The sequence below is a fragment of the Heptranchias perlo genome, chromosome 37 (assembly GCF_035084215.1).
Source record: "Heptranchias perlo isolate sHepPer1 chromosome 37, sHepPer1.hap1, whole genome shotgun sequence".
Taxonomy (NCBI): domain Eukaryota; kingdom Metazoa; phylum Chordata; class Chondrichthyes; order Hexanchiformes; family Hexanchidae; genus Heptranchias; species Heptranchias perlo.
Window position 1 is genome coordinate 12,309,664 of NC_090361.1, and position 17,284 is coordinate 12,326,947.

Consider the following 17,284-nt stretch of genomic DNA (forward strand, 5'->3'; position numbering starts at 1 on the left):
GTTCCAGAATCTAGGGAATTTTGGCAGATCAAAACCAATGCATCCACTATCTCGGCAGCCACCTCTTTTAAAACCCTAGGATGTAGCCCATCAGGTCCAGGGAATTTATTGGCTTTTAGTCCCATCTTCCCTACTGATATTAATTACTTTAAGTTCCTCACTCTCAACTATTTCTGGTATGCTTTTTGTGTCTTCTACTGTGAAGACAGATAAAAAATATTTGTTTAAAATCTCTGCCATTTCCTTATTCCCCATTATAATTTCTCCTGTCTCAGCCTCTAAGGGACCAACATTTACTTTTGCTACTCTCTTCCTTTTGAAACATTTGTAGAAACTCTTACAATCCGTTTTTATATTTCTTGCTAGTTTACTTTCATATTCTATTTTCTCCCTTTTTATCAATTTTTTGGTCATCCTTCGCTGGTTTCTAAAACTCTCCCAATCCTCAGGCTTACTACTCTTCTTCACAACATTATAGGCCTCTTTTTTTAATCTAATACTATCCTTAACTTCTTTAGTTAGCCACAGATGAATCACTTTTCCTGTGGAGTTTTTATTTCTCAATGGAATGTATATCCGCTGAGAATTTTGAAATATTTCTTCAAATGTTTGTCATTGCTTATCTACTGTCAAACCTTCTAATCTAATTTCCCAATCTATCTTAGCCAACTTGTCGCTCGTACCTATGTAATTGCCTTGATTTAGGTTTAAGACTCTAATTTCCGTCTTAAGTATGTTGCTGTCAAATTCAATGTGAAGTTTAATCATATTATGATCACTCTTCCCCAGAGGATCCTTTACTGTGAGATTACTCATTAACACTGTCTCATTACACAATACAAGATCTAAACTTGCGTGTTCCGTGGTTGGTTCTATGACGTATTGTTCTAGGAAACTGTCTCGAATACATTCTTTGAACTCATCGTCCTCCAGACTGCCTTTGCCAATTTGGTTTGTCCAGTTTATAACCGCCCACAATTATTACATTACTTTTGTTACAAGCTCCTATTACTTCTTGATTAATACTATGTCCAATAGTATAGCTACTGTTAGGGGGCCCTATAAACTGCTTCCACCAGTGTTTTCTGCCCCTTGTTATTTCTTATTTCCACCCATATTGATTCTTCTGTAAAGCACTTTGGAACGTCCTGAGGTTGTGAAAGGTGCTATATAAATGCAAGTCTTTCTTTTTTACTCCTAGTTTTATCACTTCTCTCTCACTTTGGAACCCTTTGCCAGTGTTTGCCCCCGCCTGACCTACTCTGATCAAAGTTGTCCATTATGTCTGCATGTGACTGGAGTGGGACTTGAACCCACAGCCATTCTGACTCAGGGGCAAGAGTGCTACCCACTGAGCCAGGCAGACTGGAAGGCCTTGGGTTTGATCTCCGGAGTGCATTGAGTTAGCTGATCGCAGCTGAAGCGAAGTTGGGTCGCAGCCAAGGTTTCCAAGCCTAAACAATATTCAGTGACTCCTGCTGGAAAGTTGGCAGGGTAGAAATTCTCCCTGGAGGGGCGGCGCAAAGCAGGTGGGATCGCATGGGCCGTAGGCAATGGAATTGAATATTGGATGTAACGGAGACTATACCGTCCGCCTTGTACTACCCTCCAAGACAAATTGCTGAGGGCAAAGTTGGGTGTAGCCGCGATGTCCCATGGTCGAATAGCCTGCTGACACTCACATATGAAGAATGGACGAGGGTATCAGGGAGTGTCCAGCACTTGTGGAATTGTACGTCTAGCAGGGAGGAAGGGGGAGTAGAAAATTAGGAGACAAAAAGGCGAGGGGGGAGGAATCAGAAATGAAAACAACTGAAAATATATACAAATTACATCTGTTTAATAAGCTAACGCTGCCTTCCTTTCCCTTCAGTGACGTTTTGCTACAATGTCTGGGATCTGTTTGCATTTACAGCCCAAAGCAGCAACTGCCCAGGTGAGTCATGATGTTTTAAGAAATATATATTTACCTTTAAGCAAGTTCCATAATCAAATGACCTGCTGAGCATTTTCTGTTATTATTCCTTCTTAAAATATCTTAGTTTAACAAAGATTGTTCCATTAAAATTGGCATTGCATTTAGACATCTAGAAGATCAAAGTGCTTGGCCATCATTAAGGTGCTCTGCGTAGCGAGGTTGAGGATTAGTGCTTAATATTGTAAAGTCAATTTTATTGTATATACTTTTTAGAATGTATCTCTGAATAGTCCTTGAATCTTTAATGGATGGTGAATATCTGACAAATCCAATGTGAAGGGGAGTGCTGCAATCTCAAACTGATTCTATTTCTGTTCAAGGGATGATCTTGACTTCAATGCACGAGGATAAACGACCAACCGTAAGTCTTAACAGCCTTAATGGTGTATCCCTTTATCCCACACAATTGGGCTCGATTGTCACAGTCAATTTGTGATGAATTCATTTTCTGCTTCTATTCTATTTGCAAGGCCACCAGCTATAACAATCTGCCCTCATTTAGTTCCTATTCCCAACCAGCATTACTCCCGTACTCTCTTGGAGATGTTGCACTTAGCACAAATTCTTTAGGCACTTCTTGGACTACTAAGGCCCCAATATGGCGGGCAGGAAGTGTGCACACATTTCCGGGCAGAAGTGCGCCTCCCACCATATTGTGTGAGGACAAAAAGAATGCTTCCTTTACCCACGCCTGAGGCACATGCAAATAAGGGGCCTAATGCCTGCATGAGGCCCCATCTCCAAGATTGGTTTGCCTTGAGACAACCGGCACCGGGCCTAGGTTATCGCCTGCCAGGCCCAACCATGAAGTTAAGTAACTTACCTGAATGTGGAGCCGGGAGAGCAGGAGTGCTCCTCCCGATCGATCTCCGGCACTCCCTGAACTGACCCTCTGGTCCCCTGCCCCCCCACCCCCCCCCCGCCCCGATGCCTGGCCTCCATGATCCCCGGCCTTGCGATTCCCAGACCCGCCTCTGGCAGCTGGCCCTGACCCCTAACCCAGGCCCTGATCCTGACCTCGACCCCCGAACCCGCGGATCAGCGGCCTGATCTTGCACTTCTCTTCACTGGTGGCCTCTCATATCCTCGCTGCCTCCATTGAAATATCGGGGGAGCCTTGGGCCGCACCATTCAGATGCAGGGAACATACGCTGCGTGCCCCCCCCCCCCACACCCCACGCACACAAAAAATGGGCACGCCCGAATTGTTGGGCCATTGACTCTCCGTTGGAATTTGATTCCATGGGCACGACAGGAGCCTTGGGCACTTTGCTTGAGTGGTCACTCTTCACACATGAATCCAGGTAGGAAGTGTCCGTGGGCTGTTCAATTGCCAGAGATACGATAGCCCAGCTCGAGCCTGACCTCTGTCGACACCCACATGTTCCAGGAAGAGTCATTCAATGGCAAAAGATCCAATGTTTCCCTCCAAATGTAGGAGGCACTGAGGCAAATAGCAGAGCGCCTGCAGATCAGCTAACTAAACACAGAGTAGGGAGATGAACATCGGCCCTTCCCAGTCCTTATAGACCGATCCTGACATCCACACTCATACACATTACAGGAGGACTCGTTCGATAGTTATAGAAACCCAATGATTCCCTCCTGTGAATTAAGGTCCCATTCACTTCCATTCTCTCCTTTTCTCTTTTCTTAAACTTTTTCTTGTTCCTTCTGTGGCCCTCTCCTCCACTGCCTGTCTCTAATTTTCCTTATTATTATTCTCTTCCTGCCATTATCCTGTCTTCAATAATTCCATTTTCCCTTCTCCTAGCCAACGCCCAATTCTCCATCCACACTGCCATCGACCGTAGTTCCCCGTTGGGAGTGCAGAGTCACAGAACAGTTCCCAGGATCTCTTCCATGGCAGAATTTATTCCACACAAGTTTTTAAGAGATTAGCTCCCTTGCTATTTGTTGCATTGTCATATTTCTTCAACTACAAAGGGTTAGGGAGGAGCAGAGCTCACAAGTTATGGAAGACCAGAACTAGGTTAGATGTCAGGAGATGGTTCTTTGCCCAGAGAATAGTGAACCTCTGGAACAGGCTGCCAACTCGTGCAGTGGATGCCAATTCGCTGAATTCCTTCAAGCGAGAGCTGGACTTGTTTTTGGCTGGGGCGGAGATCGCCTTGTACAAAAGGTGGGTACTGCATGACAATGATCAGGGCCAGAGTGGTCAGCTGGACTAGTGACGGTCACCTAAAGGGGTCGGAGAGGAACTTTCCAGATTATCATGGTGAGATACCAAGAAAGCTTACCAGTTTTAAAGGGAGATACAGACGGTTTCAAATCTAAAAGAATTTTGCCTAATACATCCTTCTGTGGTAACAAAACAATATTAACTTTGCTCACCATTTACAGGTAAATGTAATAGTGAAATGGAATTCGCTCAATCTAACTGGACAAATAATTACCTCCATGTGGGTCATGAATTCTGTTGACCATTTTTTCAGCTGGAAAGGTAAAATGCCCTTATTATCTGACATTGTGCTATTACGTACTGATGTGACATTCATTTAATAAACAATCTTATACCCAAATATGTATTAGAACCAACTCCAAGTCAATATCAGGTTCAATGAAGTAAAAGTCTACTGATGCCACAGAATTCTAATCTCCTTCTTCCTCTTTTATACAAAAGGGGGGAAGCTCATGTGTCGTGAGGAGACATTACAGGAATCTTTATTCACTCGAAGCACGGAATTAAAATTTGAACATGAGCTGCCCACTATTGTCCGACCAATGATAGCAGCACGTGCCTAAATTGAGAGGACTGAGAGGATATTATTATCCGGAAAGCCTGAACAGGCTGGGGCTCCTTTCTCCAGAAAAGAGAAGGCTGAGGGGTGACCTGATCGAGGTCTTTAAAGTAATGTTCCAATTGTGGGGGGGGGGAGTCCAAAACTAGAGGTCATCAATATGAAATAGTCACCAGTAAATCCAATAGGGAATTCAGGAGAAACTTCTTTACCCAGAGAGTGGTAAGAATGTGGAACTCACTACCACGAGGAGTAGTTGAGGCGAATAAAATAGATACATTTAAGGGGAAGCTAGATAAGCACATGAGGGAGAAAGGAATCCTGATAGGGTTGAATGAAATAGGGACAGAGGAGGCTCGTGTGGAGCATAAATGTCGGCATAGGCCAGTTGGGCCGAATGGCCTGTTTCTGGGCAGTAGTTTAGATGTAACTCGACGTAAATTCCTCAAAGCACCCCACTGTAGATTCGTAAAATGAACTCTTGAGCACCCAAAGCCTGGCGCTAATTATTCAAGAGGAGGACTTTCACGGGGGAGGACTTTCTTTTCAAGAAGCGGCCCCCACCTTGGTAAAAAAAAATAGAGCCACAATATTTATGTTTGCTAAAGGTCGAGCTTTTCCCAACATTTGTTCTTCTGTTCATAGCTAGTCTATAGTTTCCATAAGTTGACTTTATCAACCAGAACTCATATCTTTATTTGCTACTGTGTATGAGTAGGCTTGGCTATGTTTAACAATTAACCCCTAATCTTGGTATATCACCCTCTGGAGAACACATGGAATGCCCACCACACTCTTCGGAAGCAGAAGATAACATATCAGCAGGCCAATGTATACAGGCTAAAACTAAAGAGTCAGATTTATTTACATAGTAAATAATATACAGAAGCAAAATAAAAACATATATTAAAATCATTGGGTGTGCCACAATTGTGACACTTGGTACAGTGATATCAATGGGGAATGCTGTAACTTTTCCTTCAAAGTACTCTCTTGGAAAGAAAAAGATATAAAAATATTCATCGATGGTCTTTTAATAAAATGTCAAAGATCTGTCACGTTGCATTTCTTGTGATGTGTGAAATGTGCAATGGCAGATGAGTGTGTGTGAGTGTGAGTGTGTGTGTGTGTGTCACAGACACTGTTGCTTTACTGTAACGGACACAATGCCCTCTGACCATTCTATTTCATAGATATTGATATTCAGTCTATCCCAACGAGTCCAGAAAGTAAAGCGGCAAATTTATCCACGTCCAATAACAGCCTGGAAGTCAGTTGGACTCGAATTGAAGATGACACCATAAATGGTAAACATGGCTCTGAACTTCCTCAGTGATACTTTGCAAAGCAAAAATATTTTTTAACAACTAATTATTTTTTGCATGTGAAGTCTGTGCTCTCTCAGGGCGAGGGATTTTTTTATTGCTGCACAAACTTTCCATTTCAGCCGTCAGCAGCTCCAGGTCAGGTTTGTTGCTGAGTAAAGCTCCCTCTATTCTGTCTGCACAACTTGCCTCAGTCCAAACGTCAGAAGAATGCCCCATTCAGTGGCGCTTTTCCATTTTACGCCCTCAGTTAATCTGCGGTCCCCCTGCACAAAATTTATTGCCAGCTGGCCCCTGCCCTTTGCGGCCTGGATTGAGATGCCTAAGTTCATGTGATGCTCAGAGCCAGTAGACAAAGTAAGGTTTCATCCTATTGAGCCCAAGTCCCAGGGGTGAAAGGCCACCTTCTAACCTATGACTTCACTCAGTCTGGAAATTCAGATCCATTCCTTTCAGTCCCTTTTTAGCTTGTAATCATAGAATCATACAGCACAGACGGAGGCCATTTGGCCCATCGTGCCTGTGCCGGCTCTTTGGAAGAGCTATCCAATTAGTCCCACTCCCCCGCTCTTTCCCCATAACCCTGCAAATCTTTCCTTTTCGAGTATTTATCCAATTCCCTTTTGAAAGTTACTATTGAATCTGCTTCCACTGCCCTTTCAGGCGGTGCAAAGTCAATATTACCCTCACAGTCTTTGGCAGAGGGTAGCAATTAGGAGCTGGAAACAGAGGGAAATGGCAGTGACTCCTGAGTGGCTTCCCAGCTGAGTGAAGCTGCCTCATCACGGGCCAGGAATCGAACTTGGGGGACCTTCTAGTCTGTGTGGCTTAGGACCATACCAGCTAGGTTATTAAAGGAATGGCAACCATCTCGTCAAAGGGTGAAGGAATCTGTGGAACGGGTTTGTTTCTTTGTCCGAAGTACTCTGGAAAAATATACAAAAATATTCGTTGATGGTTTTAAGAAGGAATGTCGATCGTCTGCCATCTTATCGCTCCAAATCTCCAGGCAGCGGTGGTGGTGTCAATGCTGGGAGGAGCTTCATGGTCCCCAGTGCAACTCCACTGATTAACTTCTGCGCCAGGGCTGTAGGCTTGGCTTCACTGTTGAATTGGAGGCAACCAATCCTGGGAAAACTTGCAATTGGCCAGGTTATGCATCTATTCAGCCTCTGCAGCAGGAGGCTAATGGAATGTTGGCCTTTATCTCGAAGGGGGCTGGGATACAAAGAGATGGAAGTTATGTTACAGCTGTACACAGCTCGGCTTAGACCCCATCTGGAGCACTATGTTCAGTTCTGGGCACCGCACCTCGGGAAGGATATATTGGCTTTGGAGGGGGTGTAGCACAGATTCACCAGAACCTAAAAGGGTTAAATTATGAGGACCAGCCTTGTATTCCCTTGAATATAGAAGATTAAGGGGTGATCTAATTGAGGTGTTTAAGATAATTAAAGGATTTGATAGGGTAGATAGAGAGAAACTATTTCCTCTGACGGGGCAAGTCCAGAACAAGGGGGCATAACCTTAAAATTAGAGCTAGGCCGTTCAGGGGTGATGTCAGGAAGCACTTCTTCACACAAAGGGGAGTGGAAATCTGGAACTCTCTCCTCCAGAAAGCTGTTGAGGCTGAGGGCCAATTGAAAATTTCAGAACTGAGATTGATAGATTCTTGTTAGGCAAGGGTATTAATGGTTACGGAACCAAGGCAGGCAGGTGGAGTTAAGATACAGATCAGCCATGATCTAATTGAATGGCGGAACAGGCTCGAGGGGCTGAATGGTCTACACCTGTTCCTATGTTCCTATTGAGGCACATGCTTCTTGTTCTCACCATCTGACATTTCCAGAGCTGTCCAGAAGTTAGAATCGGATATTGGGACAAACCAATTTGCCAAAAAACATGGGGGTGACTTTCTGTCTTCAGTGTCCCAGAATTCCTGATTAAGTGCAAAACTCTTGCACTAGGACTATGGAAGATGAAACTTTACCTCATAAAGTGTAATGGAGGTCAATTGCCTGTTAATAATGTTGGAAACCCTTTCTGTGTGCAGATAACAATAGTCTTGTCTTCATCGCTTACCACCGACTGGGGGAGTTTGTGCACATACAGTATTCTTTAAACGACACAGTTATTAACCTGAAGTTGGCCAGCAACATAGTGACAGTCTTATGGAGCAATAGATTGAATTGTGGCACTTTTTCACCAATCACCTTGACTTTCCCCAACGATCAGGTTTGTGAAGTTTTCTGTCTCCCTAAAAAGGGATTGTTGCTAGTTTGGTAAAGAGATGCAGGCAGATTTTCACTGGTGCAACTCACATTTGATCTCATGAATAAACCTTTATAAAACCCTGGTTAGGCCTGAGCTGGAGTATTGCGTCCAATTCTGGGCACCGCACTTTAGGAAGGATGTCAAGACCATGGAGATTAATTAGAACGGTACTAGGGATGAGGGACTTCAGTTACGTGGAGAGATTGGAGAAGCTGGGATTGCTCTCCTTAGAGCAGAGAAGGTTACAGGGAGATTTAATAGAGGCATTCAAAATTATGAAGCGTTTTGATAGAGTTAAATAAGGAGAAACTGTTTCCACCAGCAGAAGGTTCGGTAAGCAGAGGACACAGATTTAAGGTAATCGTCAAAAGAGCCAGGGGGGAGATGAGGAGAATTTATTTTACGCAGCGATTTATTATGATCTGGAACACATTGTCTGATAGGGCGGTCAAAGCAGATTCAAAAGTAACTTTCAAAAAATAATTGGATGTAGTTTGATGGATGAGTTACATGGATTTTAGCAAGGCTTTTGACAAGATCCCACATGGCAGACTGGTCAAAAAAATAAAAGCCCATGGGATCCAAGGGAAAGTGGCTCATTGGATCCACAATTGGCTCAGTGGCAGGAAGCAAAGGATAACGGTTGACGGGTGTTTTTGCGACTGGAAGGCTGTTTCCAGTGGGGTTCTGCAAGGCTCAGTACTAGGTCCCTGGCTTTTTGTGGTATATATTAATGACTTGGACTTGAATGTGGGGTGCTTGATTAAGAAGTTTGCAGATGGTACAAAAATTGGTCGTGTTGTTGATAGTGTGGAAGAAAGCTGTAGACTGCAGGAAGATATCAATGGACTGGTCAGGTGGGCATGAAAAGTGGCAAATGGAATTCAATCCGGAGAAGTGTGAGGTAATGCATTTGGGGAGGGCAAACAAGGCAAGGGAGTACACAATAAATGAAAGGATACTGAGAGGTGTAGAGGAAGTGAGGGACCTTGGAGTGTATGTCCACAGATCCCTGAAGGTAGCAGGACAGGTAGATAAGGTGGTTAAAAAGGGCATACAGGATACTTTTCTTTATTAGCCGAGGTACAGAATATAAGAGCAGGGAGTTTATGCTAGAACTGTATAAAACATTGGTTATGCCACAGCTTGAGTACTGCGTACAGTTCTGGTCACCACATTACAGGAAAGACGTGATTGCACTAGAGAGGGTACAGAGGAGATCTACGAGGATGTTGCCAGGACTGGAGAATTTTAGTTATGAGAAAAGATTGGCTAGGCTGGGATTGTTTTCTTTGGAACAAAGGAGGCTGAGGGGAGATTTAATTGAGGTATATAAAATTATGACGGGACTAGATAGAGTGGATAGGGAGGACCTATTTCCCTTAATAGAGGGGTCAGTGACCGGGGGCATAGATTCAAAGTATTTGGTAGAAGGATTAGAGGGGAGCTGAGGAGAAATTTTTTCACCCAGAGGGTGGTGGGGGTCTGGAACTCACTGCCTGAAAGGGTGGTAGAGGCAGAAACCCTCAACTCATGCTTAGGTGTACACTTGAAGTGCCGTAACCTACAGGGCTACGGACCAAGTGCTGGGAAGTGGGATTAAACTGGATAGTTCTTTTTCATCTGGCACAGACATAATGGGCCGAATGGCCTCCTTCTGTGCTGTTACTTTCTATGACTCTATGATTGTATGGATAAATACTAGAAGGGGAGAAGATTGCAAGGCTATAGGGATAGAGCAGGGGAGTGGAACCAATTGGATAGCTCTTTCAAAGAGCCAGCACAGGCACGATGGACCGAATGACCTCCTTCTGTGCTGTAAGATTCTATGATTCTATAAGTACAGGCTAACCTAGTAAACTAGCGGCATTAGGATAGCAGCTTCTGAAAAACAACTCTGAGGATGGACCTTATCACATGCGAAGACAAACAACTGGACTGAAGATAGAAGGGGGCCAGGAGGTTTGTTATGAACCAAACTGTGAGTTTTACACCACATCTTCTCATGTTTAAGTAGGGCAAGATGGCTGGGCTGGAGTTTATTGCTTCTGCGTTCAATGGCTTGTGATTTGCCTGCCCCCCAACAACAAAGTATACGGCGGCTTGGGATATCACTGGTCAGATGCACTCCTTATAATGATGGACTTTACTGAAGGGGTTCACGTGAGAAAAGTCTGGGATTCACTTAATGGGGCCCAGACTATTTCCCCCATTTGGTGCCTGCTGTAATTCTGCCTTCCAAAGGTAAAAATAATGGGGAAGAAATTTGACCTTATTGCACCCGTTCCATGGGGGTACAATGGGCACCACGAGGAACAATATTGGTAACAAACCCCCTTTGCGCTCCCAAAGACGCCCGATCCCAAAATTGGGTTGGATGGTTTTTCAGGTGTCCCTGGCAGCCGCCTAAATCAGGCGTGAGGCCCCTGACATATGTCAACGAGGGGACTAGCCTGTTTTGGGACCTCTCTGCCAAATTGGGCAGTGTGGAGTGGAGCAGGAGTGCTCTCCCCTGACTCCACAGTATCCCGATCACCTCACCCACCCTGGCCCCCCCATCGCCACTCCAGCCCCCTGCCAGGATTCACCTTCAGGTCGTTGTTCTCTCATAGCCCTCAGTTTAAAAACCAATCTCACCCCCAATTTCTCCTATCCGCGACTCAGTGGTAGCACTCCCGCCTGAGCCAAAATCTAGGCTGACGCTTCAGTGCAGTACTGACAGAGTGCTCCGCTGTCAGAGGTGCCGTCTTTCGGATGAGATGTCAATCTGAGGCAGCCTTCTGCCCTCTCAAGTGGATGTAAAAGATCCCATGGCACTATTTGAAGTAGAGCTGGGGAGTTCTGCACCAAAGTCTTAGATTACGTGCTCAAGCCCTTTAGTGGGGTTTGAACCCATAACCATCTGAGAGTACCATCATTGAGCCAAGCTGACACTTTGTACACATTTACGAGGCATGGATTTCTCAAGCTCAAGAGATAATTATAGCCGGGCAAGGCCATTCTGCCCATCTTCATTCATCCCTCCGGATAGACCCTACAGTCCCCACCAACGCAGCATCCAATTGTTTTGTTTTAATGATTCCAGGATTTTGCCTCCAATACACTTTCACCAACAAACTATCAAATTCAGCCGAAGCATTTCCCTGCTTTTTATGTATTCTATTTTGAACAGAGTTTGGCGAAAGAAGACGTCGTTTGTGTTCATTGGCATGAGAAAGATGAAGTCGGAGTCTGGTCTTCAGATGGCTGTGATCTGCTATTCATCAACACCAGTGTCATTGGCTGTAACTGTACACAACTCTCCTCATTCACCGTACTGAAAAGGATAAAAGGGATTGAGGTAATGTCAGAGTTTCATTGTGGACGCGGTCGGGGTGGGGAGGGATTGTTGGGAAGAGGGTTTGCTTGCGATATTGATCTAATTCACCTGTTTTCATGGAATCATACAGCACAGAAAGAGGCCATTTGGTCCATTGTGCCTGTGCTGGCTCTTTGACAGAGCTATCCAGTTCGTCCCGCTCCCCCGTTCTTTTCCCATAGCCCTGCAATTTTTCTTCCTTTCGAGTATCTATCCAATTTCCTTTTGAAAGTTACTATTAAATCTGCTTCCACCACCCTTTCAGGCAGTGCATGACAACTTGCCAAGTAAAATGATAAGGAATTCCCTCCCTAACCCTGTCCACCTCACTATTGTTCGCCCTGCCTTTGCAAAGTTCCTTGATACCTTTCTTTTTGACCATGCTTTCGATCATCTCTCCTGCCTGTTGCTCTACTGATCTGCTTCCATCTTCTCCTCTGTGAGACTCCTTGGAAATATACTCTGTTAAAGGCATGATAGCAATGCTGGTTGTTGTTGTAGTAGTACAGATGCTGGTGTCCGACTGAACATAATGCACAGTATGGTGACAGCAGAGTAAGAAACAGCTGGAAAACACCCAGCAGGTTCAGGCAGCATCTGCGGGGAGAGAGAAACAGAGTCAATGTTTCAGCTCGATGACCTTTCGTCACAACTGGAAGAAGTCAGAGACTTAACAGCTTACAAGCAAGTGCAGAGCCAGGGAAAAGGGGAGAGGGAGGGAGGAGAGCAGGGGGTTGGAGTGCTGGAGGACAAAAGGGAAGGTTTGTGATAGGGTGGAGGGCAGGAGTGATCAAATGACAAAAGGGGGTGGCAATGGGACAAGTAAAGAAACAAAAGATGAGTCCAGAGGTGGTGTAAATGGCAACAGCAGAAACATTACAAGCCCTTGATGTCCGTGTGCTGCTAGTTGTATTCCGAAAGGCATTGCATTGAGCTGAGCAGTGAGGGATTCTGCAATGTATATTTGTACAAGAGGAATCAGTGAGAATGGACTGCAGTTTGGGGTCCCTTGTGTCATTAAAAAATAACCGTCACCATCTGATCCCTCATTCTCACCTCATTTGTTAGCTGCTGTGGATTTTTAACAAATGCTACAGATCTGTAAATTCTGTACGACAGTACAACGAAATATATGAAAGTTAATACAGGCACATTGGGAGATACGCAGGAGGTAAAGGAGACAGAAGAAAGGACAGACAGAAAGAGTGATAAAGAGTCAGAAAAAGAAACAGACACACAACCAGAGAAATACGGACATCACAGAGTAAAGTGTGTGAGAGCCATAGAGAGAGGGAAAGAGAGATCAGTTCGGATTTCTGTCTCTCCACCATTGGCGGCCGTGCCTTCAGCTGCCAAGCCCCTAAGCTCTGGAATTCCCTCCCTAAACCTCTCCATCTCTCTACCTCTCTCTCCTTTAAGACACGCCTTAAAACCTACCTCTTTGACCAAGCTTTTGGTCACCTGTCCTAATATCTCCTTACGTTGTCAAATTTTGTTTGATAACGATCCTGTGAAGCCCGTCGGGACATTTTACGATGTTAAAGGCGCTATATAAATGCACGTCGTTGTTGTTGTCTACATTTTTTAACTGTCAACATAAAGGTGATAGTCAGGTGAGAAAATTAGTGGCTTTTTGCTTCAAAATTCAGTGATGAGTTTTAAAAGAAGAATTCAATTACAATGAGGAAAGACACTGTCTTTTCAGCTTTAATGTTCTTTCTGAAGTTAAAGAGCCCGAAGCTAAAGTGATAACGGATGTAAAACCAGCAGTCTCTCTGATGTACACACACTTATGCAAACTCTTTTAAAAAAGTACATCGCGTCATCATTTAAAAGGAACAGCGCTCTGTTAAAAAAGCACTCTATATAAATTTTACCCGAGTGAAGGTTTTAAGACGACCTCTAAATTATACAGATAGGCACGTTTAGATTATTAAGTAGAATAATCTAATTGGCATTATATAGAATTAGATAATATTGAGCTGGAGTTGTTAGGTTAAAAGACACCATTGTTGGACCTGAGAGGCTTTTAGCACAGCAGTGTGAAATAAGAATTTCCATTAGCAGTATAGATAAAAGACTATGTTTCTTTGCAGTAAAGATCGGAAGAGATAAGACATCAAAGATATACACAACTAAGAGCAACAGCGAATAAATTAAATGATAGCAGTTGTGTTTTTTTCATTCATTCATGGGAAGTGGGTGTCGCTGGCAAGGCCGGCATTTATTGCCCATCCCTAATTGCCCTTGAGAAGGTGGTGGGGAGCTGCCTTCTTGAACCACTTGCTAGGTTATTTCAGAGGGCAGTTAAGAATCAACCACATTGCTGTGGGTCTGGAGTCACATATAGGCCAGACCAGATAAATTCAGTAGGTTTCCTCCCCTAAAGGACATGAGTGAACCAGGTGCGTTTTTATAACAACCTGGTAGTTCTATGCTCACCATTACTGATACCAGTTTTTATTCCAGATTTTTAATTAATTAACTGAATTTAAATTCCACAGCTGCTATGGTAGGATTTGGACTTATGTCTTTGTGGATTATTAGTCCAGGTCACTGGATTACTAACCTAGTAACATAACCACTATGCTACCATACCCATAACTTTGCTACAGCACCCCTGTAGTCCATGAGTTTCGGCACGGAGGTCAGTACATGTGTCAACAGGATATACACAGTGAGGTACATATGATCATACGAATTAAGAGCAGGAGTCGGCCATTCGGCCCCTCGAGCCTGCTCTGCCATTTGATAAGATCATGGCTGATCTGATTGTGACCTCAACCCTACTTTCCCATCTACCTACTATAACCTTTGACTCCCTTGTTAATCAGGAATCTATCTAACTCAGCCTTAAAAATATTCAATGACCCTGCCTCCACCGCTCTCTGGGGAAGGGAGTTCCACAGACTCACGACCCTCTGAGAGAAAAAATTTCTCCTCATCTCCGTCTTAAATGGGAGACGCCTTATTTTTAAACTGTGGCCCCTAGTTCTAGTCTCTCCCACAAGGGGAATCATCCTCTCAGCATCTACCCCTTCAAGTCCCCTCAGGATCTTATATGTTTCAATAAGATCACCTCTCATTCTTCTAAACTCCAATGTATACAGGCCCAACTTGTCCAACCTTTCCTCATAAGAAAACCCCCTCATCCCAGGAATCAGTCGAGTGAACCTTCTCTGAACCACCTCTAAAGCAATTATGTCCTTTCTTAAATAAGGAGACCAAAACTGCACACAGTATTCTAGATGTGGTCTCACCAATGCCCTGTACAACTGTAGCAAAACATCTCTACTTTTATATTCCATTCCCCTTGCAATAAATGACAACATTCCATTTGCCTTCCTAATCACTTGCTGTACCTGCATACTAACTTTTTGTGATTCATGTACTGGGACACCCAGATCCCTCTGTACCTCAGAGTCCTGCAATCTCTCTCTATTTAAATAATGTACTGCTTTTCTATTCCTCCTGCCAAAGTGGACAAGTTCACATTTTCCCAAATTATACTCCATCTGCCAAATTTTTGCCCACTCACTCAACCTATCTATATCCCTTTGAAGACTCCTAGGCCCCGATATTAGAGTGGATGTGGGGTGGCAGCGGGGGGGTGAATGGGCACACGGATAACCCGACAAATAAAAAATGTCCTTTGGTTTCCCACCCGATCGCAATTCAATTGGTGCCACTTAACGTGGCTTCCGGGTTTGCCGTCCGAAAGCCGCGCAGCGGGCGGACTGCGCACCCGCATCACAGGCCGTCAGCTGGAGGAGCTCTACTTAAAGGGTCATTGCTCCAATGGCTTTTCCTGGAGTAAACACTCACACACCGCAATGGAGCAGCACAGGGGCAAGGCTGCTCCAAGATTCAGTGATGCTTCGCTCCAGGTGCTACTGGATGGGGTGAGGAGGAGGAGGGATGTGTTTTAGCAGGAGGACGGGAGGAAGTGGCCTGCCTCTGCCACCAAGAAGATCTGGCTCGAGGTGGCAGAGGAGGTCACCAGCAGCAGCAACATCTCCCGCACCTGGATCCAGTGCAGGAAGTGTTTCAATGACCTAACTAGGTCAGCAAAAGTGAGTACAGTTATTGATTCTCCTGCATTCCGTGTTCCACATCACTACCACCCCGCCCAACTCATTCTGCACTGCCAGCACTACTCCATCACATCACTCCTCATATCCAATTACCTGCACTTCCTCAGCATTTCCTCACCTCAGCATTAGTCACCCCACCACTACCACTCAACCCAATCCTCATCCAACGTCATGGCTCACACGTCGGTGGGTCCTAGTCCTCAGTTCGTTGGGTTGGCGCCTGGTGAGTTACCACACACATGAGAGCACGAGCAGACATTGGTGGAAGGGGCAGCTGTGGAGAGTCCGCGTCGGTGAGAGCACTCCTCTCCAGGCTCTGCTCAGCTGGACACAGATGTGGAACCCTGAGGGCTGTCCTTTAAAATGAGAATGATCGAGGGGCAGCAGCACATTTGTGAGATACTGGAACAGGTGCCATGCGCACTCTCCACAATAGCACAGAGGATGGAGGAGTCCAACTCCTGCATGAGTGGAATGGTGGCCCAGGTACTGGAGGGAATCTCTGAGATAGTGTCACAGGGACGTGAGGGCATCTCTGAGATAGTGTCGTGGGTAAGTGTGGGAATCTCTGAGATAGTGTCGCAAGGACGTGAGCAACTCTCTGAGATAGTGTCACAGGGACATGAGAGAATCTCTGAGATAGTGTCACAGGGACATGAGGGAATCTCTGAGATAGTGTTGCAGGGACGTGAGCAACTGTCTGAGATAGTGTCATGGGTAAGTGAGGGAATGTCTGCGAAGGAGGGAAGGCTAGCCTCCATTGAGCTTCAAGCACAGCTCACAAATGAGTCCATTCAGGCCCTGACAACGGACAATTGGACTCAGGGTTAATAACATTCTGCCGCCTTAAAAAGGCAGGCAGATACACTAGCACTGGCCTTACAAGGCATCACACATGTCCTCCAAACTGTTGTCCAGCAGAGTGATAGGAGTGGTATGGGCCTGGCCCAGGGGAGGGATGATGGCGAAAGGGGACATGGAAGTGGGGACGCCACTCAAAGCGCCCCCATGTCTCACCCATTGCCCCCCTCTCAACCAGTACCCGCAATGCTGCCTCCTCTCCAGGTGGCCGAGTCTGCCCCTGCACAGCTGCAGGTGGAGCAGTCTTCGGAGGGACCCTCACGGGCACCAATACCCAGAGGGCATCGGCCCAAAGCATCTAATCGGTCAGGGCATGAACATGAGCAACCTGCCACTACCTCTGCTGCAAGCACAGGGTTTGCACCACGGAGAAGTGGTCGGAAGAGAAAGGCGAAGGTTTTGTAAGCACGAAGGGGATGCACAGGGTGTTTGACGGTTGGTCATGTTTTTTATTTATGTTTGCTTTTTGTTAAAATCACATTAAATATTATGATTCACACCACTACTGCCACATCTTGGCCATTCTTGACTGGCTTTTGTGATAGGGCCCTTTCATGAGGTTCACCATGAATGGCGACACTTGATGCCACCCATTGGGTCACTCTACAGTGGGTGTATGTGTTGCTGCAGGA

The 17,284-nt window shown here is 45.2% G+C and overlaps 1 protein-coding gene across 1 annotated transcript in view; it reads left to right on the plus strand.

Annotated features, from left to right (window-relative positions):
* LOC137304250 (adhesion G protein-coupled receptor E5-like) overlaps positions 1-17,284 on the plus strand; it is a 59,429-nt gene that overhangs the window by 12,378 nt on the left and 29,767 nt on the right. The window contains exons 2-4 of the mRNA XM_067972804.1: positions 1,874-1,936; positions 8,119-8,300; positions 11,512-11,679. Of these exons, the coding sequence (XP_067828905.1) occupies positions 1,874-1,936; positions 8,119-8,300; positions 11,512-11,679 (413 nt within the window). The remainder of the gene's footprint in view (positions 1-1,873; positions 1,937-8,118; positions 8,301-11,511; positions 11,680-17,284) is intronic.